Below are 25360 nucleotides of genomic sequence, written 5' to 3'. Positions count from 1 at the left end.
ACTGTGTTAAACTGTCGACAATGCGATTTCCACTAAACTAGATATATATATATATATATATATATATATATATTTTTGTTGTTTAGATTTAGCAAGATGAATGAAAAGAAGAGAAATAGTCTTTTAACGAATAATATAAAATTCAGCCATGTAAATTGGCTAATTGTCTAAACATAAGAGATTTAAGATTCAATCTCAATTCTTTTTTTTTTCCTTGAAAAAGGTTTTGCTATTAAAATGTAAAAGAAAAAAAATATACAAAAGCCATTAGAAGAAAGTTTCAAAGGTATTCTTGTATATAAGTTTTATTCTCCAATTTTTTTCTATTGTTTAAAGTTTCTGAATAAATATTTATAAAAATAACAAAACATTTATAATTTCTTAAATGTTGTGCCTTCAACTAGAAAATTTTATAATAGTCTATTCGAACATAGAGAGTATTTACTAAACCAACTTCTTAATTAAATAACTTTCTAATTATAAAACTAATTTAATGATTTTTGGATTATACTCTTCTTCTTTTTTTTTGTCAACAAGGAACATACTCTTAATAAAAACGGTTTATACTTTATATTAATATTGACAAACGAATATGCTTATTAATTCGTTTGGAGCATAAATCTGCTAAACAATATGTCAATATCTATATTAATGATGATGTATACAAAATACAAATTGGCATATTCGTTGAATTTTTAAATTTACTAAAGATTTTTTACTAAATTTTTTTTTGCTTTAATCAAGTTTTCCATAAAATTTAAAAATCTAAACTAGTTCTTGTACTAATAAAATTGAACTCATTTTAATTTTTAAGTAATACTAGTATAACTAATCCTTGTAAAATCAAATTGATCTGTACTACTCATTTGTGTGTGGGGTTGTGGACCTTGTGGGTGCGTTCACGTGTGTTGTCGTCCCACTTGCCGTAATAAAAAAAATGGATGGTCGTTTCCAGAAAAGAATAAAGTACTAGTATTTCCTTGTGGTGCGGTCAGGTGTCGTCCCACTTGTGTTAAACTGTCGACAACGCGACTTTTCTTTCACTAAACTATATTTTTATTTATTTTTGTTTAGAAAAATGAAAAGAAGGGAATACTACTTTTTGGGTAACGAAAATTAGTGTACTTGCAAATGAAGATTTGGGCATTCATGAGTAGAGAGATGTTGACGGAGTAACATGATTTTCTGCATCAATTATTTCAATTAAATACGTGGATACCTATTTTTTCAAATTTTGTTTGTTACCTCTTTTTTTTTCTTCCCAACAACTGTCATTTTTTTCTTCTTAAATTGCAATTGCAATGGTACTTTTTGGGTCATTTTTACAAAACTGAATTTAATTTGACTGTAGAATTTTATGAAATGACCCTAAAGTCTAAACTAAAGACTCCTATCTCATCTAGCTTTGAACAAATATTATCCATAAATTTAATATTAGTATATATATGTATATTTTTATAATTTGATTGCATTATTAATCAATTCAAATTAAAAATGTTAATGAATTAATTTTGAAATCGAAAAATCTATTTAAATCAAATATTTTAGGAGACTAATTGCATTTGGAAATAATAATAGATACTCCCTCCATTAAAAGTTACTTATTGTTTCAAAAGTTAATTTTTGTTTTAAATTATCGTTTTATATTATGTTTTGATAAATTATCTAATTTTATTCATAATGTTTAATTTATTAATTGATAATATGAAATAAAATAATACATCAATTAAGAGTAATATAAATTAAATAATTAGTTTAAAATATGTGTGAGAAATATTAAACAGAACACGGACAATTCAAAATTATTAAAAGGAAAGGAATAATTAGTTTGATTTTGAGCATTAGTGCAATTCGGTTTGAAATACTAGGAATTAAGAAAGTTGATATGCGGATTATTTAATTTGATTATAACAACCAAATTAAACATTTACTTAAATAACTTCCTAATTATAAAATCAATTTAATGATTTTATGGAATATAATATCTTTTTCTTTTTGTCAACAAGGAAGATACTCTTACTAAAGATGGTTTATATTATTAATTCGTTTGGAGCATAATCCGCTAAACAATATCTATATTAATGGGGTGATCAAATTGGCATTCGTTGAATTTGTAAATTTACTAAATATCAAACCGTAAAATCCGGGAATTTACGAATTTATTTCCTTTTGTATCTCTATAGTATAATTGACCGAATCCTAAGTAATTAAAAAAAAAAGGTGAAATCGGGTAAGATTTTGACACGGTACTGCACCTCTTTATTAGCAAAGTGGTTGGACGGCCTTATCTCTCTCACCTCACCTTCTTATTTCTTCTATGTAAAAACAATCCTAGTCCTCTCGTTGTATATCTTTTTGGGAAAATGTCATGAAAACCCACTTTGGGGGTGTAAGTTCTGTCACAAAAACCCACTTTCTACTCATGATATAATTTCTCAAGTTTTTTGTTTATGTATCCACTTTCCTTTTACATTTTTGTCCTTACTAACAACTTACCTCTTTTTCTCTCTTTCTTTTCTCTCTTTTTCTCTTCTTTTTTGTTGTTAACACTTTAACAAAGTAAAATATATTTATTTGTTATCATAAAACAAATTTTCTATTTATTTATATAAAATATGTTATGATTATATATTTTCTACATTTTAAGATATATATTGCTATATTTTTTATGAATTTTTAGATTATACAGTATCCATCAGTCGTTGAACATTTGTTCAATTATAAGTGGATAATCAATTGCAGTATTGTTAATAGATAGTTACTTGTGTTTATTCATACAAAATATACATACATAAATTTGGTTAGATCTTTATCCATAGCATATTATCCATAACACAACATAGACCAAATAAGTACAAAACCCTTTAATTCTAAATTTTAAATCCTAGAACATAAACCCTTGAACCTAAAACCAAAACTATTCACTTTAAAAAAAAAAACAAAGTTTAGTGGATAGAAAAACTGTGGATAGGTCTCCATGGATTTACAAAGCATATCTAGACATTAAGCTGAAGAATAGCAGTTGAATGGTGGCTATGGATGTGATCATGTGGATATTTTTTTGTGGATACCAATGTAGACAGACCAAAGAATCATCATACAACATCCACACAATTAAATCCATAGACACCATGAGCTCCTTGCTTCATATTTTGTGTTGGTCCAGAAACATATACACTCATAAGTGGTTAATAAACAAAATAAAAATTAACAACATTGATTTATTTAGAACATTGAATATCAATCATGTGGATTAGTAGTTATGGATACTTATCTTATAATATCTTGCTCATTCTTTACATGAGCAGAAATTTGTCCAAAATAAATTAGCCACATAGATTTCTTTTAGCTAAATGTTTTTGTACTATTTTTCAGCTAGAAGTAGGTATATTAGAACTTAGAAGTGTCACTAGAAGCATACTACACAATAAACATGGTCATTATTAATCTCAAAGCCTATCCACCAAATTCTGACCACGTGGACAAGCAATCCAGATGAAATTTATTGACAAGTTTGTTGCATGTTCAAACATCACTATAGTTTAGCCACTTAGATGTCTTTTAGCCAAATGTTTTTGTACTATTTTTAAGCTAGAATTAGAGATATTAGAACTTAGAAGTGTCACTAGAAGCATACTACACAACAAACATGGTCATTATTAATCTCTAAGCCTATCCACCAAATTCTGACCACGTGGACAAGCAATCCAGATGAAATTTATTGACAAGTTTGTTGCATGTTCAAACATCACTATAGTTTAGCCACTTAGATGTCTTTTAGCCAAATGTTTTTGTACTATTTTTAAGCTAGAATTAGAGATATTAGAACTTAGAAGTGTCACTAGAAGCATACTACACAACAAACATGGTCATTATTAATCTCTAAACCTATCCACCAAACTCTGATCACGTGGACAAGCAATCCAGATGAAATTTATTGAAAAGTTTGTTGCATGTTCAAACATCACCATAGTTTAGCGTTTAGACTTTAGATGGTATATAGATTCAATGTCTATGTTTTGAGTTCAAGTTATATTGTCTAAGGTTCAAGGTGTAGGATTTAGGGGTTAAGGTTAAAAGTTTAGGTTTAGGTATGTGGATGATGTGTCTATATTTTTAATTCATGGTTTAGGATTTAGGGTTCAAGGTATATGGTTTAGGGTTTAGGATTTAAGATTTAGGGTATAAGGTTTACGTTTTTGGGCTTATATGGATTTAGTGTCTATGTGGTGTTAGGATTTAATATTTAGGGTATAAGGTTAACTTTTTTTTGTTTGTCAACAACTAAAGTTACTAAACTGAAAATTTAGTATGTTTATCACCAACTAAAGTTACTAAATTTTCATTACTAAACCCTAAACCCTAAACCCTAAACCCTAAACCCTAAACCCTAAACCCTAAACCATAAACCATAAACCATAAACCATAAACCCTAAACCCTAAATCTAGAATTTAAAATTTAGAATTAAAGGGGTTTGTACTTATTTGGTCTATGTTGTGTTATGGATAATATGCTATGGATAAAGATCTAACCAAATTTATGTATGTATATTTTGTATGAATAAACACAAGTAACTATCTATTAACAATACTGCAATTGATTATCCACTTATAATTGAACAAATGTTCAACGACTGATGGATATTGTATAATCTAAAAATTCATAAAAAATATAGCAATATATATCTTAAAATGTAGAAAATATATAATCATAACATATTTTATATAAATAAATAGAAAATTTGTTTTATGATAACAAATAAATATATTTTATTTTGTTAAAGTGTTAACAACAAAAAAGAAGAGAAAAAGAGAGAAAAGAAGGAGAGAAAGAGAGGTAAGTTGTTAGTAAGGGCAAAAATATAAAAGGAAAGTGGACATATAAGCAAAAAACTTGGAAAAGTATACCATAAGTGGAAAGTAGGTTTTTGTGACAATACTTAGGAGAAAGTGGGTGCACTTGTGAAGTTCTGCTTGATTCTGCTTGTGCGAATGTTGCGGCATCAAACTGAGTGTATCCATCTCGTTCGTCTTCTACTATCATATTGTGCAGTATGATACACGCTCTCATTATCTTTCCAATTTTTACCTTATCATGGACAAGAGCTGGATTTCTTACTATGGCAAATCGAGCTTGTAAGACGCCAAAAGCACGCTCGACATCTTTACGTGTGCCTTCTTGAGATGTAGCAAATAAGGATGATTTTGGATCTTGGGGCATTGGAATTGATTGGATAAAAGTAGCCCAATTAGGATAAATATCATCTGTAAGATAGTAAGCCATATGATATGCTCGTCCGTTGACAAAGAATTTCACTTTAGGAGCTATACCTTGTAATACGTCATCAAAAACTGGTGAGCGATCGAGAACATTGATATCGTTCAATGTTCCTGGAGGTCCAAAAAATGCGTGCCATATCCAAAGGTCTTGTGAAGCTACAGCCTCTAAAACAATTGTTGGCTTTCCAGATCCACGTGTGTATTGACCTTTCCATGCGGTCGGGCAATTCTTCCACTCCCAATGCATACAATCTATGCTGCCTATCATCCCGGGAAATCTGCGCAACTCTCCAATATTGAGTAGTCGTTGAAGATCTTCTACTGTGGGTCTTCGGAGGTACTCATCTCCAAATAAATTAATGACTCCTTCAGCGAACTGTTCCAAGCATAATATCGCAGTGCTATCAGCAAGTCGGAGATATTCGTCAACCGCATCAGCTGCACAACCATATGCCATCATACGAATTGCTGCTGTAGATTTTTGTAGTGCAGAGAGACCTAATCTTCCAGTAGCATCTTTTCGTTGTCGAAAGTATGGAACTTCAGCGGAGAGTCGTTCAACGATACGCAAGAACAAGTTTTTGTTCATTCTAAAACGGCGACAAAAGAGGCGAGGAGAATATGTTGCATCTTCACTGAAATAATCATCCCATAAGCGTTTGTGACCACTTTCACGGTCTCTTTCAATGTAGGATCGTTTTGTCTTCTCCGTTGTTGCTTCTTGCTGATCACCGAATCTTCGATCAAATCGATTCTCGAATGCTTTATCAAAATAATTATCAAGTGCTTCATCAAAGTAGTTATCCATCATTTCCTCAATATTATTAGAAGAAGATGCCATTTCAGCAAAGTAAAGATCATTATTTTTTTATGCAGAGCTCTACTTCAATTAAACAAATTCGAAGCTAAAAAAACCCAGGAAACAAAATAAAAAGAGAGAGAGGACAAACTGGGTCGTTGTCAAAGCAGATGAAGAAACACCATGGAAACAAACAAGCAACGCCCTCCAGCTCCTCCGATACTCACTTGGCACAATATCCTGCTAAATTCAGCAAAGATACTCAGGTTTAGAAAACAAGAAGAGAAGAGAATTACAATTTGCAATCCCCAATTGACTAACAACATATAACCCTAATTTTGCTAACATCAATTCCCAAATTCATCATAAACTACAAATAATACCAGAGAGATTCTTACCCATAAAGACAAATTTAACCAAACTCTCATATCTCACGTTTCGATTCGTGTTTAGATCAACCGATTCCAAAAGAGAAAGAGAGAGGAAGACGCAAAAATAATAGAGAGAGATTTGGGCAAAAGAAAAAATAAAAAGAAAATAAATACTTTCTTCACCCAATCAGAAAGGGATACGCAAAGGGTTCTAAACGATTCTAAAAGTCTTTCAGTAAACATCGACCATTAACAATTTCAGTCACTTTTGTATATTTTTATTCAACTTTATTGTTTAGGAACTTTTCCTTCTCCATCTAAATACCACCGATGGGAATGACCTTATAATACCAACCTACACGAAACTCATGAGGATGCCCTCCACAGGTGGAATAGTAAATCCTCCCATTTTTATGAAGCCTTGCAGTTTAGTGGACAGTAACCTGCACTCAGAGACGACATAATGAGCTTCAACAAATATTTTGCAAGTTACAAACTTAAATAGTTTTGGTGCTCTCAAATATCTTGTTTCTTCAGTTCCTACCCAAAATGATTCTTTGGTGCGCTTAGGTCTCAATAAGGCATTAGTTTTGTTTTGCTTCTTATCCACCACCAATTCTATTACTACCCCACATTATTTACCACACTGCCACCTTGTTCAATAATCTATATGACATTGTAGTAATCATGTGATGATATCATTGTCTTGAAATTTTAAGACCTAAATAAATGCGCACATACCCATTTTCCAGGATCAGCTTTCTTCTTGCCGTCGCCCATGCATATATCGTAAACAACGAGCCCAGCTAGATCAGGTGTTTGCTTCTCAACTAAAGTAGGAATGGTCTTACTCTTTAATGTAGCTGTAGCCTCTTCCTTACTTAACTTCCTTTTCTTCTCAACAGGTTTATCGGGAGTCTTGGAGCTTTCACTCCTGAATTAATACCAAAAGCAAAAGCACAGAAATTTAAAAGACGGGAAAATGCTCTGGAAGAACCATATTAAAGCCGTCTTGACTTGTAATAAAAAAAAAAAAAATTATTTACCTGCTTTGTGGAATGACTGCATCACTGGTAGAGCTGTCGGGATCTAAAATAAACCACAGAAGTTTTAATACTTTGTTATCAAGAAAGAACCGAGAACCGGGAACAAACTTAGTGTCGTACATGGTTGGAGACCAGGTAGTGGCCACCTGTAGCGGCGGCGCATGTGGGTAGTGGGTAAATACGGTCTACAAAGCACCTCAATAGCTAATTTGCGTCCTCCCATGACGCTCCCATTAAGTTCAAGAGCCTTATCAGCAATGTCTTTTCCTTCAACACTAACCTGTGCATAGCTGTAAAGATCAACAAGAGACAAGTCTTTTAAGTTAAGAGAGACTGATATAACTTGAGAGTTAATTAATTAGGGAAAATGGGAGGAAGAAGGCACAACACAACGAACCCCTACCCCTCGAGAATAATGAGGCACTGGATCTCTCCATATGAAGAGAACAGATTACTCAAAGCGCTCTGGATATCAATCTTACTAAGGGAAGTGTCATATCCTTCAACTCTTACCACAACGCTACTGCAATAATAGGATTTTGCATGAGATGAATAAATTCAAATGAATTATAAGATAGTGAAATCTTCAAATGAAAATTAAAAATAAATAGCAGTGGATTACTCGTTTGCATGTTCGGGAAACGGAAAAGGCTCAACAGCGACATTCCATCCTTCCACATCACTTCCATTAAGTTGCATGGCCTTATCGACTGCGCCTTCTCCCATAAAATATATATAACCAATTCTGTATCATATTCATGTAACAAGTTTGTTTTGTTTAGTTAGATCTTTGTAACTCTGGAATAAAATTGGAGGAAGAAGAAGAAGAAGAAGCCACAAAAAAAATACCTCCTGAGACAACATACATCCGTGATCTCTCCACATGGAGTGAAATGTTCTCTCAACGCCCTCTCGACATCGGCAAGAGGAGTCAGCCTAATGTTATATCCCGAAACAGTAACCCTCCCATACTCACTGAAATTATTCGATAATACCCATATAGTATATCAACGAACGTGACAAGAACGTAGTATACACAGAATGCATCTTACTTTTACATATACAAGAAGAAAAAAAAAATATATATATATATATATCGATTCAATTTACCTGACTTTTGGCAAAAATTTATGCCTTCCCTAAAAGTACAAAAGAAAAGATCTAATCAGAAACCCTACTAACTTGAAGTATAATTCTTGCATATACTTGAGAAGAAAGAAACCAAAAATTGAGAAACAAAGGGTTATTAGACTGACTGAATAAGAAGAAAAGCCACAAGAAGATTACCTCGTCGGCGGATCCGTCCATTGGTGTGGAATGAAGAGAGGTTGAGACGAGCGAGAGGCGACAACCCTTTGACAGTTTTTAGGGATTAAAATTAGGTCTGAAAAGGGTATTTATTATAATTGTTGGATTGGGCTATCATTTCGTATTTATTTTCACAACCAACGATTGGTTCCTTGCATTTAGTTCTGGCCAGGAACAAGCCCAAATCAGTACTACCCTTTACATGTTTTCGTGTCTTTTTAGAATTTTTTTGTTCTTTTTTTCCTTCTATTAAAGAATCATAAAGGAAGAAGAAACTCCGAGTGGTTTCAGACAACCATCGTGGCATGAGCTTTTTTACTCATCTATATAGTGATTGCAAAACGATTGGACTTTTCAATTGGTGACATGGATTTGATTGTAGTTTCTGGAACTGGCGGTGTGTATAGTTGGGAATGTTGCGGGACAAAGGAGACGACAACAAGCTGTTACGGTTGCCAAGGAAAGAAGGGAATGTTGAGGATGCTTGTGTTGAGAATGAGATGATGGTTGATGAAGAGCAGCCAAGATTGGAGGCTTAAGCCAATATAGCCGTGGAAGAGCTCAAGTGTCTGCTGTTCAGTATCAGTAAGTGAACCTGTCAACTTGCTAATAAAACCAGGACGCGCTTAGGAATTGATCTAGTTTGTCATTCTTTGCTTTGTTCACTGTATTGGGTACTGTTCGTTAATTCTGTCTGATATCTTACTTATCATCTTCTTGCTCTCAATTTTTAGGGGAAAAGGTGCAATGCAGAAGAGGGTGATACTACTCTTCGGGAACTCAGGCGTTTACTGTCAAAATCAGAGCTCCCTCCTGTTGAAGTTGCCCTCAGCTAGCGCTGATGCAATACCATTATTTGTGCAGTGTAGGTTTCTTACATTAGCCTTTAGTTATATGCTTCAATGCTACCCCTTTGTTATTGCATTTATTTGCCTTTTTTACTTGCCCAGCCCATAACCGTAGATTTCGGATATTGTAAGAGTAACTCATTTGCATTGAGATATAAGACGAATTGAGTAGATGTTTGTGATCTTTTGATCCTAGTTCTGTCTAACTGCAGTTACTTGAGTCAGCTTGGTGTCTCACGAACATTGCTGCTGGAAAACCTGAAGAAACAAAAGCTCTATTACCGGCACTGCCATTGCTTGTTGCTACCTTGGAGGTTTGTATTCAGCGATTGGTATTTTTTTTTTTTTTTTTTTCTATGCTCAACGAAACCTATGATTATGAACCCTTAAGTATGTAAAATAAATCAGTCCAAACACATATAGAGAAGATGAGCCATAGGAATTGGAAAGAGACTTACTATATCTTACGAAATCGCGCCGGCCACATAGCTCCGGCGGGAGTTCCCGGTCATGAACTGCGTCAATTACGGCAGAGAAACGGTCTGTACTTTTCTTCGATCCCGCCGTCAGATCCTCCGGAGACGACCACCAAGAAGATGAAGCGAAAGGCGAAAGCTCTACCGAAACTAGAAAACTCGCCGCCGTTCACCGCAGAGGAGGTGATATCTGAGGCCGAGCTGCGATTACCGAAGTAAATGACCTCGCGAGACGAACCGCCATGGCCGGAGCTCAGGAAGAGAGAAGTCGAAATGTTCTCGACTAATGACTTATATGTAACCCGCTACAGTGGTTTAGAATACGCGCCGTTTACACGTTAACACATCTTACCGTTTTCTTTATAATTCTAACAATACGTGCCGTTTTAAGCTGACCATATAATAACAGCCTCAAAATCTAATTGCATGTACATTTTGAGTACATGTGCATGCAGTTCGATTTTAGAAGATGAGTACAAGAGAGTCATCTGTTAATATAATAACAATAATTTAATTTAATATTTATGTTAATTTACATTTTTATCAATTATGATAGCATAATATGCTGTTAAGATTATAATTTAACTCAATAATCATGTCAATGTATATTTTTGTTAAAATAATAATAATTTTAACTCAATATTCATATTAATGTACATTTTTGTTAATTATGACAACATAACATGAGCATAATAATTTTTGTTAAAATAATAATCATTTAATTCAATATTCATGTTAATGTACATTTTTGTTACTTTTGACAGCATAACGTGTCAATCAGTTTAGAAGGCAGTAGCACCAACAGTTCTGAGACTATATTAGGACATGATGCATGCTATATAATGTTTCTTGTCCGTATATGTCTATAATACTTCATGATTTGAGATAATGAAAAGATAATTTTTAAGATTAATAGGATGAATTGTTGTATTGTAACAAGTTGTATATATATATGGTTCTCATAAGAAAATGTTTGTCTTATTATTTATTATTATTATTATTATAATAATAATATTATTATTATTTTTAAAATATATATATATATATATATATATATTGTCTTATTTACTCAGTCATTGTGCTGTCCTAGACGCAATTTTTTTGTTTCTTTGTTAGTATGCTAATTAGATATTCTAAAGGGACAAACAAGAGTTAATTAAATAAATCTGATATTGATTTGACACCAAAACGGATATTTTCTCATCTACTCCCAAAACAATTCTCATATAACTTAGTAACACACTACATAGTGTTGTAATCTCCTCGACTTAGATTTGGTGCTTCCATCATTCATCTTTCAAGCTCGTACATGCGCACGGTGAGGATTTGTTTTCAGCTTCCTAGCATCCGTTTATTAGTTTTATTTTTATAAACTTTCTCAATTGAGCTATTAATTCTTTGAATCATGTAATAGCTCCGATTGTTTATATAGGGATGACTTGTTGGGAGTGAAATAGTATTTCAATGGTACTGTAAGTAGTTGATCTTCTAGAAAGATTTAATTTTGTTACATGTCAAATGGACTAATACGTCTCTTCTATAAACACCCAATGCAAAAGTGATCAGAAATTGAAACTCATACTTTTGATCAGTTTAGATATAGAGAACTCTTTGTGAACTTGTTAAATATTTAGTATATTGGAGGTTCACTTGAAATCTATCTATGTCTATCAATATCATTCAAATACTTCTCTGATTATTGTCTTGGCTCGCAATCGCATATCTTCTTATCTTCTTCCCTTTGCTTTAAGTACTAGTGGAGGATATTAACAAAATAATTAAAATTGATATTATGTTTTTTTAAAAGGTAAATTTGCTTAAAATAACATTTTTGAGATACTCTTTTGAAAAATACACATTTTATGAACATTTTCATTTTTGCCATATTTTATAAAATTACAATATGTTAAATTATTTTTTAGAAATTTTTTAGGCTTGATTTATCTATTTTACAAATAGTTTTAAGGGGATATGATTTAGTATTTGTGGGGTTTATAATTTAGAATTTAATCATTTTATATATTAAAAATACGTATTTTTAAAAATAGACATCTTGAAATAGTATTTTTGAAAAGTGACATAGGAAAAGATTATTTTTTTTAAATGCCCCTTTAAAAAATCAATTTAAATATAGATCTACTTGTAAATCTATTATTTTATAATTAATCCCATTTTCTATTCAGATATTTTCTTTTTTTTGGTTAATTTTTTTTTTTATCTTAACGATGCTTACTAGTTGCACCCTTTGAACTGAAGATCTAGAGAAGCCAGGGGGGATGTACTGAACTCTGAATTCGCTTTGATGGAATGTTTCTGAGTTTCAGATTCAATTGAATATATATTCGAAGAAAGAATCAACTTAGTCAGCAGAGATCGATGGCGGAGGAGACAGAAACTAGGGTTTTTCTATCAAACGAACAACATGAGGAAGAAGAAGAACCATCGTTACCACGTTCCATGGTGATCTCTCTCTACCTCGGCTATTTTCTTGCTCGATGGGGTGCAAGGTCTGATCAAATCTTCTTAGATTAATATTAATATGTAACATGAGTTTCGCTAAGATTGTTTACTTTGGATGTATATGAATTTGCAGAACTTGGGAATTCTCTGTTGCTCTGTATATGATTTACCTCTGGCCAAACTCTCTGTTTCTCACTGCCGTGTACGGTGTTGTAGAGTCCGGTTCCGCCGCCATCTTCGGTCCCATTGTAGGCCAGATGATCGATAGGATGAGCTATGTTACAGTTCTTAGACTCTGGCTTGTTACTCAAAACCTCTCCTTCATTGTTGCTGGTGGTGCAGTCGTTGCTTTGCTAGTAGTTCCTGATCTCAAGTCTCAGAATTTCCCTGTTTTCGCAACATTGGTCGTGTTGACGAATCTTTCTGGCGCCATTGGAGTACTCTCTACTCTTGCAGGCACCATTCTAATCGAACGAGACTGGTAACTTTAAGGTTCTTATATAGATTCACTTCTTAATGGAACTGTAACTGCACTTTTTGATATGAGAGAGTATGTTGTCTTTTTTCAATTACAGGGTTGTGGTTATGTCGGAAGGTCATTCACCAGCGGTTTTAACGAGAATGAATTCGGTAATTAGGGGAATTGACTTGAGCTCGAAGCTACTGTCTCCGGTTATTACTGGTTTGATCATTAGCTTTGTTTCTCTTAGAGCATCAGCTATCACGTTCGCAGCTTGGGCTACTATAACAGTGTGGGTTGAGTATTGGCTCTTTATCTCTGTGTATAACGGTGTTCCTGCGATAGTACAAAGCGATGAGAGAAGGAGTCTAAGGTTGTCTCAATCACAAGCGGAAGAGAGGGATATTGCATCTAGTTATTATGTTCCTCTTTTACAAGGAACAACCAAAGATGAGTCTTATGGGAACACGCAACGTAGAAGCGGGATCTTGAGGATTCTTGATAGAATCTCTGAGTCCTCTTTTGTTGGTGCGTGGAGGAATTATCTCAATCAAGAAATAGTGCTCCCTGGAGTTGCTCTAGCTCTATTGTTCTTCACTGTTCTCAGGTTTCTTTTGCCCTCTCTTTTCAGCTCATTGTGTTTGGCTTTTGGTTTTGCATATATATGAATATAGTTTTCTTTTGAGACAGCTTTGGAACATTGATGACGGCGACATTGGAGTGGAAAGGGATACCTACTTATATCATTGGTTTAGGCAGAGGAATCAGTGCTGGTGTTGGACTAGCTGCTACCGTCGTGTACCCTCTCATGCAGTCCCGCCTCTCACCACTCAGAACCGGACTATGGTCCTTCTGGTCTCAGGTATATAAAATACTAATCAAGGGTAAGCTTTCTGGATTTACTAAGAAAACAGGGGAGAACAGAACACCACTTTATCTGAACTGGTCTTTGATTTATATGAATATGTTATCAAAGTGGGGTTCTTGTTTCTGCAGTGGACCTGTCTTTTAGTCTGTGTTGGATCCATTTGGGTTGAAAAGGAGAAATTAGCATCATACATGCTTATGTCTGGAGTTGCTGCTTCTAGGCTTGGTTTGTGGATGTTCGATCTCGCGGTAATCCAACAAATGCAGGTACGAATTTAAAGCTGAAAAATGGTTTTGCTCTGTTTAACTATTGCTTCAAAATCTTTGGTCTTTGATGAGTATGTGATGCTTCTCGGAACATTGGTTTAGGATCTTGTCCCGGAACCAGACCGTTGTGTGGTTGGAGGTGTACAGAACTCGTTGCAAGCGGCTCTTGACTTGATGGCTAATCTTTTGGGTATTATTGTATCTAATCCTAAGGTAAATCAGCACCACTAAATCTTGATCAATAATTTCTCTTTCTTTTTTTTTCATAATGTTTGTTACATTTGGTTTTTAAATGTGAGTTCAGGATTTTTGGATGTTGACGTTGATCTCATTTGCTACGGTTTCGTTAGCTGGAGTACTCTACACAATTCATCTCTACCGTGTCCGAAAGCATCTATTCCACTTCGAGAAGATTCCTTTATTGAACAACTGTTTTGTTTCATAAAAAATGCACATCCATGTTTAAGATGCAAAAATAATTGAACTAGACGACATGTTGTATATGAAATTGTTACAATGACACATAGGGCAATCTATTCTGTAACCCACGTGAGAGTATCATATCACATTACAAACAGTTAACTCAATCGAATCCTAAGTCATAAAAAATAAAAACTTGAAATGTTTTACCTATTAACATTCCGTTGAAGTGAACCATGGCTCGTCCAGCACTATCCTCGGTTTGAAACTCAATGAAAGCAAATCCTCGTGACTCTCCTCTAAAATCCTTTGGTAGAACCGATCTGATAGCCTTTCCGAAATCCGAAAACATCAGAATCAACATTTCTTGAGAGACTTAGGCATCAAGATTTGATATATACAAACTTGTAAATTCTTTGACGAGTAGACGATCCGTGAATTTCATCGTTGCTCATCTTTGGCTCTGTTTCAAACCTTCATAGCAAAAACTAGATATATGTATTCAAATGCACTTCAAGAATTATTAGCAAATAAAAAAGAGTGATTACAGTTTTGACTATGACTATTTTTAAATATATCTTACCTTTTTATTATATAAAGATCTATTTTTTTTAAGTATTCGGATATTTGATGTGTGACAAAATAAACTAAACTGCGAAAGATAAATACAATACCTTTTTATAAAAAGATCTTATGGTTTCAATTGTATCCCATTCGTAACGTGAATTATTCATCTTAACCAAAAAAAACGTGGACTAATTAATAACGACTTTGAGTTATCTATTAATTATGTCCATATAACTGAAGCCTGAAGGTAAACTAATGATAACTCATGCTATCACTAACAATTTTAAAATCTATACTTCTGAATTATCTATAGAAAAACAAAGATGTCTTCACCAAGTCACCTACACCGCTGACCGCTCAACGATAATTTTTCGTTTGTCTCACTACGTCTACGACGATGAAGATTAAGTCGCGGACCACTGCCCATATTGGCATATTGCCATTGATGAGAATAGAGTCAGAATGTCATTGCTCTCCCCCCGCCTCACAACCATATGACGACAAGGTCTTGTTGTTTGATTATAGATATTTTGTGAAAGTTTTTTTGTAGTATAGTTGGTAGTATGAGATCTAAATGTTAGATTATCCATTATTTGATTCTCGAATTCTTGTTTTAAAAGATAAATTTAATCTTTAAAGATTATAAGCATGCATACTACTATATTTTTTAGAACTTCTATTGAACATAATGGTGGTATGGTGGGTTTATAAATAAGAATATTCTTGAATTCGTTCTTTTAACTCATCTCCTTCACATACTCTCTCTTTCACAAAAGAAATAAACAAATTTCGAAAATGGATTCTATGACAAAACTCGTCGTCCCACTTTTACTCGTCTTTTTCTCTTCTCTCCTCTTTGGTAATTCACAATTATCTTTTATATATTCTGATTAGAATGAATCTTCTAAAATCTATATGGCTAATTTTAGAAGTTACAATTTCTTCTATTTATTTCGGCAGGAGATATCAATGGAGTGGAGAGCTCAAAACAGCCTCATCACCAGTACTCGTACGGTTCAACAAAGCTGTTTGCGTTTGGAGATTCTTCAGTCGATACCGGAAACATAAAGAAACAGGAAGCTGTAGTCCCATGGGCAGTCCCTTATGGTAACACATTCCCCGGTACACCCTCCGGCCGTTTCTCTGACGGCCGTGTCTCTACCGATTTTCTAGGTACGTACCTCTATGAGCATAACGAAAATGTTAACTTCATGTTATTCACTTCTTTTTGATTCTGACCATAGATAAACCGGATAAAGACTCTAACTTCAAGGAATTGCTCTAAAGATTATTAGTCAGATACCAAAATGTTAGTATTTTTACTCCTATTGTATTTTCGCTGAACCAAACAATAAAAAACTATTTCATGTTATATCAATGTCACGTTCAAGATGTTGTTTGTTACTTTGTTTTATGCGCTAGTCATCGGAAAAACTTTTTTTTTTTGGTAAAAGGTTAAGTTTCATTGGAAACTTGGTTGTATTTATATCTTTATTTAATAATTGAATCTGTATTGTTGACGTTAATGTTAATAGCCAACCCAAGTTTAAATATATTATGACAAATATTTATTATGGTTGCATAAACTTATAAGAGCATCTCCAATGCATTTCTATTTTTCCTCTATAAATAGAGAAAAATATATCAATGAGGCAAATTTGCTCCAACCCACCTCTACTTTCATCTCTAAAATAGAGATTGCTATATTTTCTTTTATTTATAGAGGAAAAAAATAGAGTTCCTCTAGATATAGAGGAAAAAATAACAATCTCTATTTTAGATACAGCCTCTTATTTGCGTATAAAAACTTACAAAACATTTTTCTATATAAAACTACTAAAAAATGACCAATGCTTTAGATGAATAAAATATTTCAGTTCCTAGGTAATACTGCTAACAACTACAATTTTAGCCCTTTTGGAATTCAGTTTAAGACCGAATCAAGTTTTTTATTTATAACAATTACTACATCTTTTGAACTGAAAACAAAAACAATTAAAATTCTTCTTATAGAACTAGTTAAAGTTATAAGTTTCATGCTCTTCCAAGTTACAACTCCCTTAACTATTGAGATTTCTAACAATATCTACAACAAATCTCCAATCTTGATCGTAAATTTAGATCCTATATGATATAAAGATTGTTTACTTGATTCTTGATTCTTATCACAGGGCATCTTTAAATCCATGAAGCAAATCCTCCATCAAACTGAGGTGAATTTGAGGCGGATCCATGCCTTGGGAGTGCAAAAGGTAGCAATACCGTTATTGCAGCCACTTGGGTGCATCCCCCTCATCGCCAAAGACTCATCGTACCAGAAGTGCAACGACATTATAAACGCGTTGGTAATCATACACAACAACGAGTTGAAGAATGTAGTGGCCAATCTCAACAAGGAGACCAAGCAGTCGACATTCATGGTCATTGACTACTACAACGCCTTCTTGACCGTCTTCAAAAACAAAGGAGAGAAGCCAGGTAAGAAAAATAAAACAAATCACCTTGAAATCCATATTTTCCAAGGCTTATGTTGTGTGTAAATTGGTTTATGGAAATGTAGGGAGTCAAAGGTTTGAAACTCCTTACAAAGCATGTTGCGGAGGGCTTTGCGGGTCTGTGGACAAGAACGGCCAGAAGAATTATACCTTATGCGATGATTCTACGTCTTCTTTCTTCTGGGATGGACTTCACCCTACTCAGGAAGGATGGAAATCGGTTTACTCCGTTTTAAATTTAACAGCATTTTCGATCTGATCGAAAACCGAAATGTGTTTAAGATTTCAAAATTTCTTCATAAATATCGTACTTAAGTGTTTTTGTTATGTCTACGTCTTTTGAGTGTGTCTTTCTATCATTCCTGCTTGCAAGGCTTTGTGCCTCTATCATTTTATTTTGTGTTTAAGAATAAAAGTGTAACCTTAAAGATTGAAATAAAACTCTTTGTATCATGCTTTGTCTTACACACTCTGTTTCTAGTTAAAGATCGCTTTATACTACATATGGAATGTTTTTATCCTTGGTTCCACATAACAAGTTTATTAACAAAGTTTCATATGACAAAAGAGAGATGGAGAGGAAAAACGAAAAGGGTAACAACTTTTTTTTTTATCAATATGTAATGGTTTAAATTTGTGTGGAGACGCAATAACTTTGATCGATACTACAACGGTATAAGGTTTTAGTTAAACCGTTTACCACTTTAATAGTTCTCATTGCTCACAAAAGTAAAGTGGTTAGAGTTATTTTTTTTTTGAGCAAACGAGTGTTTCTATTCAATCAAAGAAACATTACAAAGAGGGGATAAAACATCTCAAAGTTTAAGAGGTAATAAGCAAAGGCTTTCCCCAAAACCATAAACATGAAAAAGCGTAAAGAAAACATCAAACAAAAATTCATGATAGCTATGAAACAAGTGTTATAGAGCAGTTGAAGACATGCGAAATCAAGATTGCAAGATTGGACATCGTCGATGAACTCGAGGGATGACAAATTGGTCACAGTCAAAAAGACATTGTGCGGTTGACAGGAGAGCATTTTTTTTTACCTTTAGTTTTACTCTTCTCTGATTAATTTAGTATAGTTTACGATTCCATTAAAAAAAATTATCAATCACACTAACACAAATCATTGGGTTATATAAACTTCGTTTTGTTTAAAAGTGACGCTTATCTGTTTACACTTTTAATATTGTTAAATGCCAACTACTGTATATTATATATACAAGGTTAATAAATTTGTTTTCATCTAAGGTTTTCCTCAATGTGACTGTTTTTTTTTTTGGACAAATTCTCCCATGTGACTATGGAAGAAAAATTTACCATAGATGTACTGTCTGCTTGGTGTCTATAAGAAGGGAGAAAGAAAAAAAATGGATTACTAGATGGTGATGAATATTTCTTCTTTCCACTAATAATTGGTAATTGGTAAAGTCACTTTAGAGATTTTTTAATTAAAAATGTATTCAGAGAAAAGAATAAAAAATAAACGTAAATAGTGGACGAACCCATGAACCTTAATCTTCTAATCATAATTAATAGTTAAATTTCAGTGGTTTTATTTAACCCATACCGACCATGACGTCAAACAAAAGGAATTAATATATATATCGCCTGTATTATCTTTAGCCAAAAAAACGTGACTGTCTTTTCAAAGTTCAGTATGGAGTCGTGTTTCCGCAAAACGTTTAGTCGGATATTAGTCAAGTTGATTTCGTTGAATCTTTTCTATTATTACAGAAATATATTTTAGAATCCAACCTTCTCAAGTCATATTATATAGTTATTAATAAAACTATTTTAGAGAATATGAAAAAGAAATTGAAAAACTTCATCCCATTCGTAATGCGAATTATTCATATACTACCAAAGTACCAATAACAACAATCTAAAAAGACTGTCCCCGATAAATCTCTCGTCTTACTACAACGACCACTTCCCATATGGGCGGCATATGGCCATTGATGCAAACAAAATCAGAAATCCATCGTTTTTCCACGGCTCACGTTTTAAATGGGCTATCGCAACGATATATATGAAGACAAGGTCTTGTTGTTTTTACTTTCGTAAAGGACAAGGTCTCGTTGTTTGATTATAGATATTTTTTGAAGACGTTTTCTTGTAGTGTAGTTGGTGGTATGAGATCTAAATGTTAGAATATATCTTATTTGATTATGTAATTGTTGTTATAAAAGAAAATTCAATCTTGTAAAGATAAAAACAAATTATAAGAGATCATCTATTTATAATTAGCAGGTTGAATGTGATACTTCAGAATTTATCGTTGAATATATAATTTTGAAAAAACTTTAGTTATACCGAAACGTGTTTTTTGCACCTATTTGGATTTAAACTTCTTCTTAAAAAATCCAGTATGGTGGATCTATAAATAAGAATACCCTTAAGTTCAGTTCTCTAAGTTTCATCTTTTAACTCATCTCCTTCACATACTCTCTCTTTCACAAAAGAAAGAAACAAATCTCGAAAATGAATTCCATGATAACTCTCATCGTCCCACTCTTACTCTTCTTTTTTTCTTCTCTCCTCTTTGGTAGTTCACAGTTATCTTATACTTTTTTCATTAGAGTAGAACTATATGACTAATTTTAGAAGTTACCAATTTTGTATTTAATTATTTTGGCAGGAGACATCACTGGAGTGGAGAGCTCAAAGCACCATCATCATCATCAGCAGCATCAGCGTAACTTATACGGTTCAGCAAAGCTGTTTGTCTTTGGAAATTCTAATGTCGATACCGGAAACCTGCCGAAAAATCAATCTGAAGCATGGGCAGTCCCTTATGGTATCACATACCCCGGTACACCATCCGGCCGTTACTGTGACGGCCGTGTCTCTACCGATTATCTAGGTACGTGCCTCTATGAGCGTAACTAAAACTTATCGATTTCACTTCTTTTAATACGTACTGACCATAGATCTACCGGATGAGGACTAAGTTCCGAGGAATTGATCGATGAAATAATTACTATTAGTCTGATACTAAAATGTTAGGAAGAATTTGCTATTTTACTCCTATTTGCAGTGTCACGTTCTAGTTGATTGTATTATGCGCTAGGCCTCGGAAAAACTTGGTTTTTTTTTTTTTTTATTTTGGGGCCAAAACTTGGTTATATATATATATATATATATATATATATATATATATATATATATATCTTTATCTAATAATGTAATCTGTATTTGTTTTTTTTTCAGTTCATTAATATATTAAATGGTCACTGGTGTTGCTAATTTACCTATTTGTTCGTAAAAAAATACAATTACGTTGGAAAATGTGTGCAGCCAAATTTCTGAGGATAAAATCACCCATCCCTTATAAATTGAAAGATCACGCGGGACACGAACAGTTACAATATGGAATGAATTTTGCGTACGGAGGAACCGGAGTCTTCGACACAGTTTATATTAAAGGTTTGGATATGACGTATCAGATCAGTGTCTTCGAGAAACTCATTGGCGATATCTATTCTCCATCCGACCTTTCTTCTTCCGTCGCCCTCGTCAGTATTGCTGGCAATGACTACTTTACTTACATCTCCGACAATGGCTATAACTTGGTAAGGAACCACGATTTCTTATAATTAATTAAGTAAAAATTCTTACAATTATATCTTTTAAACTGAACACTAATAGTCTAATAGAATTTAAAATCTTCTTAATTTATAAACCTATTTAAGTCTTTTCCAACTCCCTAATTTTTTTTTTTTTTTTTTGAGATTCTAACAATCTACGTAGACAAATCTCCAATCCTGACCGTAATCTTAGAACCAAGTAATGATAAAAATGATAGTTAACTTGATTTCTGATTATTATCACAGGGCATCTTTCAATTTGTGAGGCGAGTCATCAATCAAATCGAGGTGAATTTGAAGCGTATCCACGCCTTGGGAGTGAAAAAGGTAGCAGTACCGTCATTACAGCCACTCGGGTGCCTCCCCATGTACACCAGAGGCTCCTCGTACCAGAAGTGCAACGACATTATAAACGCGTTGACAATCATACACAACAACGCCTTGGAAAAAGTAGTGGCTAAACTCAACAAGGAGACCAAGAATTCGCCTTTCATTGTCCTTGACTACTACAAGGGCTTCTTGGCCGTCCTCAATAACAAAGGAGAGAATCCAGGTAAAAGAAAGAAAAAAAACAGTATTCTAAATAAAATAAACCCCTATTTTGAAGGCTTATATATATATATATATATATATATATGTATTTGGTTTATGGAACTTTAGGGATTACGAACTTTAAAAGTCTATACGAGCCGTGTTGCGGAGGCAAAGGGTATTGCGGGACTCTGGACGAGAACGGTGGGAAGAATTATACCTTATGCGATGATCCTTCGTCTGCTTTCTTCTGGGATGAATTTCACCCTACTCAGGAAGGATGGAAGGCGGTTTACTCGGTTTTGACCAACAACCTAAAAGCACTTTTGATTTGATCGAAAACCCTAAATGTGCTTGAGATTTCAAAATTTCTTCATCGTTAAGTGTTTTCTTCTTTTATAATTGTTAGTCTCTACGTCTTTTGAGTATGTCTTTCTGTCAGTACTCCTCCATGCAAAGGCTCTGTGCCTCTATCTTCTTATTGTGTGTTTAAGAATAAAAGTGTAAACTCAAGGAAATAAGATTGAAATAAAACACTCTTTACTATTATGCTCTGTCTTTACGCACTCTGTTTCTAGTTTAAAATCACATTTATACTACTTACGGAATTAATATAATGTACTATAATTGGGAATTCGGGTCTTAAAACTTATATAAAGGGCCCTTCATAATGTACATATTGGATTTTAAATCACTTAAACATAACAATAGCAAAAATATGTAGTTCTACCATATGCTCTAGTTAATTTAGGTTTCGGTTTCCGGATCTTCAATATGATAAAATAGAAAAACACATACATTGAAGCCTTGAAGCTCAAGTCACCTCCTTTTAAGGTTACTAGGCCACAAAGACATTAAGAACACTTCAATTGCAAACCTTAAAGTTCTCTCCTCCACATCTTTTCTCTTTGCTCTTCATTTCTTTTTATCTCTAACAAAAAAAAAAGTCTTTGATCTAAATCTTGAAATGTATTATCTGATGAAACTCTTCCCTTGCTCTCTCTCTTCTTTGGTACTTTACCGTCGTCTCATAGCGCGCTTATATATCAATTCTATAATATATAAGGCACAATTTGAATTGTGTTTTTTTTTTTGGCAGTAGGAATCAATGGAGTATTGGATTCAAATCAGCCTTCCCAATCCAAAAAAGATCCGAAGCTGTTTATATTCGGAAATTCTTACGTTGATACGGGAAACATGCAGCCCAATGCACCCTCTTGGAAATCCCCTTATGGTATCACTTTCCCTGGTAAACCTTCCGGCCGTTATTCTGATGGCCTCATCGCCACCGATTTTCTAGGTTAATATACTCTCACACTCTCTGTCTCACTACATCCTAAATATGAACATATGATAATATGAATGTTGATAAACATCACTAATTGAAATATGAACTTTACATAAATTTCCTTTCCACCATAGTCTTTTCTGTATATGCTTGCAGCTAAACAGTTGGGAGCAAAATTACCGTACCTCTGGAGAACTCACGGAAAAAATAAAATTAAATTAAATAGAGGAATGAATTTTGCCTTCGGAGGGGCTGAAGTGTTCGACTCTCCGGTTGATCGATCGCCCAACATCTCTACTCAGGTAGGTTTCTTGGTTAACCTTGCCCTCGCCCGTCGTGTCTACACTATCGACGGTGACCTTGCTTCCTCCTACGCTCTCCTCAGCTACTCCGGTAGCGACTATTATGGTTTCATCGACCAAAACCCCAATATGGCTGTAAGAAACACATTCATATTTCCTTGGATCACGTTAGTGCAATTTCGTTCGTTTCAAACGTTAATTCTCTGAGTTTATATGTGAAAAATTGAAAATGTAACTATAGACCATTTTGTTTCTTTTAATAAAAAAAAAAAAAAAAAAAAANAAAAAAAAAAATCCAAGATAGACTAAAATTATTTGATTTTGCATGCAGGCCTACCCAGCATTTGTAGAGTTCATCGTGGAAGATATACAGTATAGTCTAGGGATAATGAACGGACTAAAATTTAAGAATATAGGAGTTACGTCGCTGCATCCGCTGGGATGCCTCCCACGTGTCACCGTTGCATCCTCATTTCGGAGTTGCAACGAGTCATATAACGATTTGGTGAGACTCCATAACGAGTCGTTGAAGAAAGTCGTGGCCAAGCTTAACAAAGAGGACAAGTTTAGGACCAAAGGGGACCGTTTCGTCATAATTAGACGTTATTTTATCTTTAATGTTAAAACTTTAGTCTAAAAGTTTTTTTTTTTGTTATTGGTTTGTGGATATAAAGGGAGCAATAAGTTTAAAACCCCACTGAAACCATGTTGCGAAGGCGATTGTGCACGTGTGGATATGAAGGGTGCGAAGAAGTATACCTTATGTAATGATCCTAAGTCTGCTTTCTTCTGGGATGAAATTAACCCAACTCAAGAAGGATGGAGATCAATTTACTCGGTATTAGGCAAATCTCTAACCGAGTCTTTGACCAAGGGGTAAAATTACCTTTTTGGCATCTAAGACCCCAGTTTCTGTTGGATATTTACTTTCACCTTTGTTTTTCAATTTCTTGAAATCGAATTCCATTTATGGTTTTAACTCGGTTAAAGTAATGTGGGGGCAAACAAAATTATCTTCTAAATGCACAGTTGCTCAATTTTTATGTAGTATGCATGACCGTCTTTTATCATGTGCAAATGGCGAAATCGAACATAATTAATTTTGATTCACAAATCTCTATTTAATTAAAAATATAAATACAAATTAGGTTATATTCCACAAAAACAAGATAAGTTAAGAAACTACATTTTAAAGTTTAAAACAAAGATGATCTTAAAAATGATAATCCCTAATACAGTTATGTTTCATATCTTTATATATGCTCATCAAAAGATATTATCCTAATATAATTACTTACATTTTATATTAAGATATATATTATAATTTTTTTTAATATTTTTACAAATTAAAATTATGTAATCAACATTTATTGTTTTTTCTAAACAAAAATATTTTTAACTCCATCGAGATAGTCACAATGCTATTGTGATTTTTTATTTAATATGATCTTTTCCAATAACAGAAAATATGTAATAGTACATAATACAACGATAAATAAATTATACTTTAAAGATATTTTAGAACCATTATATACTGCAATCTTGGTGGTTTTACCACTTATACTCTAATTTTGGCACGTCTTTACCATGTGTAAAGTAAATTCCATCTTCTCTAACATCCCAAAAATTTGTTTTACCATGATCAATTGCGCCAGTAGGACTTTGATATGCCCTAATACTTACAAATTTTAAGTTCGCCTCCCTTAAATCACAATTCATTTTGTTTGGGGTAACAAACGCATTATGAAAACTATAATTGTAGATTTGTCCACGGTCTAAAAAAACTGTGAATAGTTGCTTGTTGTTCAATTTANATTTAATTAAAAATATAAATACAAATTAGGTTATATTCCACAAAAACAAGATAAGTTAAGAAACTACATTTTAAAGTTTAAAACAAAGATGATCTTAAAAATGATAATCCCTAATACAGTTATGTTTCATATCTTTATATATGCTCATCAAAAGATATTATCCTAATA

General features: G+C 33.4%; 5 protein-coding genes, 1 long non-coding RNA gene and 1 pseudogene across 9 annotated transcripts; 5 read left to right on the top strand and 2 right to left on the bottom strand.

The window, feature by feature from the left end:
- Positions 331-6121, bottom strand: LOC104709959. The gene is made up of 3 exons (XM_010426492.1): positions 5530-6121; positions 5090-5352; positions 331-339 (listed from the first exon to the last, which is right to left on the bottom strand). The coding sequence occupies exons 1-3, from the start codon at positions 6119-6121 to the stop codon at positions 331-333; spliced, it is 864 nt and encodes a 287-aa protein (XP_010424794.1).
- On the bottom strand, positions 6078-8874 carry LOC104708771. Of its 2 annotated transcripts, none has more exons than XM_019229001.1 (10): positions 8784-8874; positions 8607-8635; positions 8346-8471; positions 8119-8241; positions 7900-8019; positions 7617-7786; positions 7497-7539; positions 7192-7384; positions 6806-6893; positions 6078-6322 (listed from the first exon to the last, which is right to left on the bottom strand). In XM_019229001.1, the coding sequence occupies exons 1-9, from the start codon at positions 8802-8804 to the stop codon at positions 6879-6881; spliced, it is 840 nt and encodes a 279-aa protein (XP_019084546.1). In that variant the 5' UTR covers positions 8805-8874; the 3' UTR covers positions 6078-6322; positions 6806-6878. The 2 variants fall into 2 exon arrangements, with proteins under 2 accessions (XP_019084546.1, XP_019084545.1); XM_019229000.1 differs by having other exon boundaries at positions 6078-6319.
- Positions 8954-10138, top strand: LOC109126015. The gene is made up of 4 exons (XR_002033079.1): positions 8954-9389; positions 9539-9669; positions 9865-9966; positions 10061-10138. It is a non-coding gene; the product is annotated as an uncharacterized LOC109126015 (long non-coding RNA).
- LOC104708769 (solute carrier family 40 member 2) lies at positions 12315-14704 on the top strand. The gene is made up of 7 exons (XM_010425391.2): positions 12315-12635; positions 12722-13069; positions 13164-13655; positions 13739-13910; positions 14045-14182; positions 14285-14395; positions 14487-14704. The coding sequence occupies exons 1-7, from the start codon at positions 12505-12507 to the stop codon at positions 14625-14627; spliced, it is 1533 nt and encodes a 510-aa protein (XP_010423693.1). The 5' UTR covers positions 12315-12504; the 3' UTR covers positions 14628-14704.
- LOC104708768 (GDSL esterase/lipase At5g03610-like) lies at positions 15794-18117 on the top strand. Of its 3 annotated transcripts, XM_019229185.1 has the most exons (5): positions 15796-16028; positions 16130-16342; positions 16414-16478; positions 17341-17647; positions 17730-18117. In XM_019229185.1, exons 4-5 carry the CDS (start codon positions 17356-17358, stop codon positions 17921-17923), a joined length of 486 nt encoding a protein of 161 aa, XP_019084730.1. In that variant the 5' UTR covers positions 15796-16028; positions 16130-16342; positions 16414-16478; positions 17341-17355; the 3' UTR covers positions 17924-18117. The 3 variants fall into 3 exon arrangements, with proteins under 3 accessions (XP_010423692.1, XP_019084730.1, XP_010423691.1); XM_010425389.2 differs by lacking the exon at positions 16414-16478 and having other exon boundaries at positions 15798-16028; XM_010425390.2 differs by lacking the exons at positions 17341-17647; positions 17730-18117 and having other exon boundaries at positions 15794-16028; positions 16414-17333.
- LOC104708767 (GDSL esterase/lipase At5g03610-like) lies at positions 20032-22337 on the top strand. The gene is made up of 5 exons (XM_010425388.2): positions 20032-20215; positions 20309-20533; positions 20968-21242; positions 21504-21810; positions 21918-22337. The coding sequence occupies exons 1-5, from the start codon at positions 20152-20154 to the stop codon at positions 22121-22123; spliced, it is 1077 nt and encodes a 358-aa protein (XP_010423690.1). The 5' UTR covers positions 20032-20151; the 3' UTR covers positions 22124-22337.
- On the top strand, positions 22725-24353 carry LOC104708766 (annotated as a pseudogene).

The sequence above is a fragment of the Camelina sativa genome, chromosome 8 (genome assembly GCF_000633955.1).
Source record: "Camelina sativa cultivar DH55 chromosome 8, Cs, whole genome shotgun sequence".
Classification (NCBI taxonomy): Eukaryota; Viridiplantae; Streptophyta; class Magnoliopsida; order Brassicales; family Brassicaceae; genus Camelina; species Camelina sativa.
The sequence above is the reverse complement of the archived record's forward strand: the minus strand, read 5'-3'. Positions and strand labels throughout refer to the sequence as shown.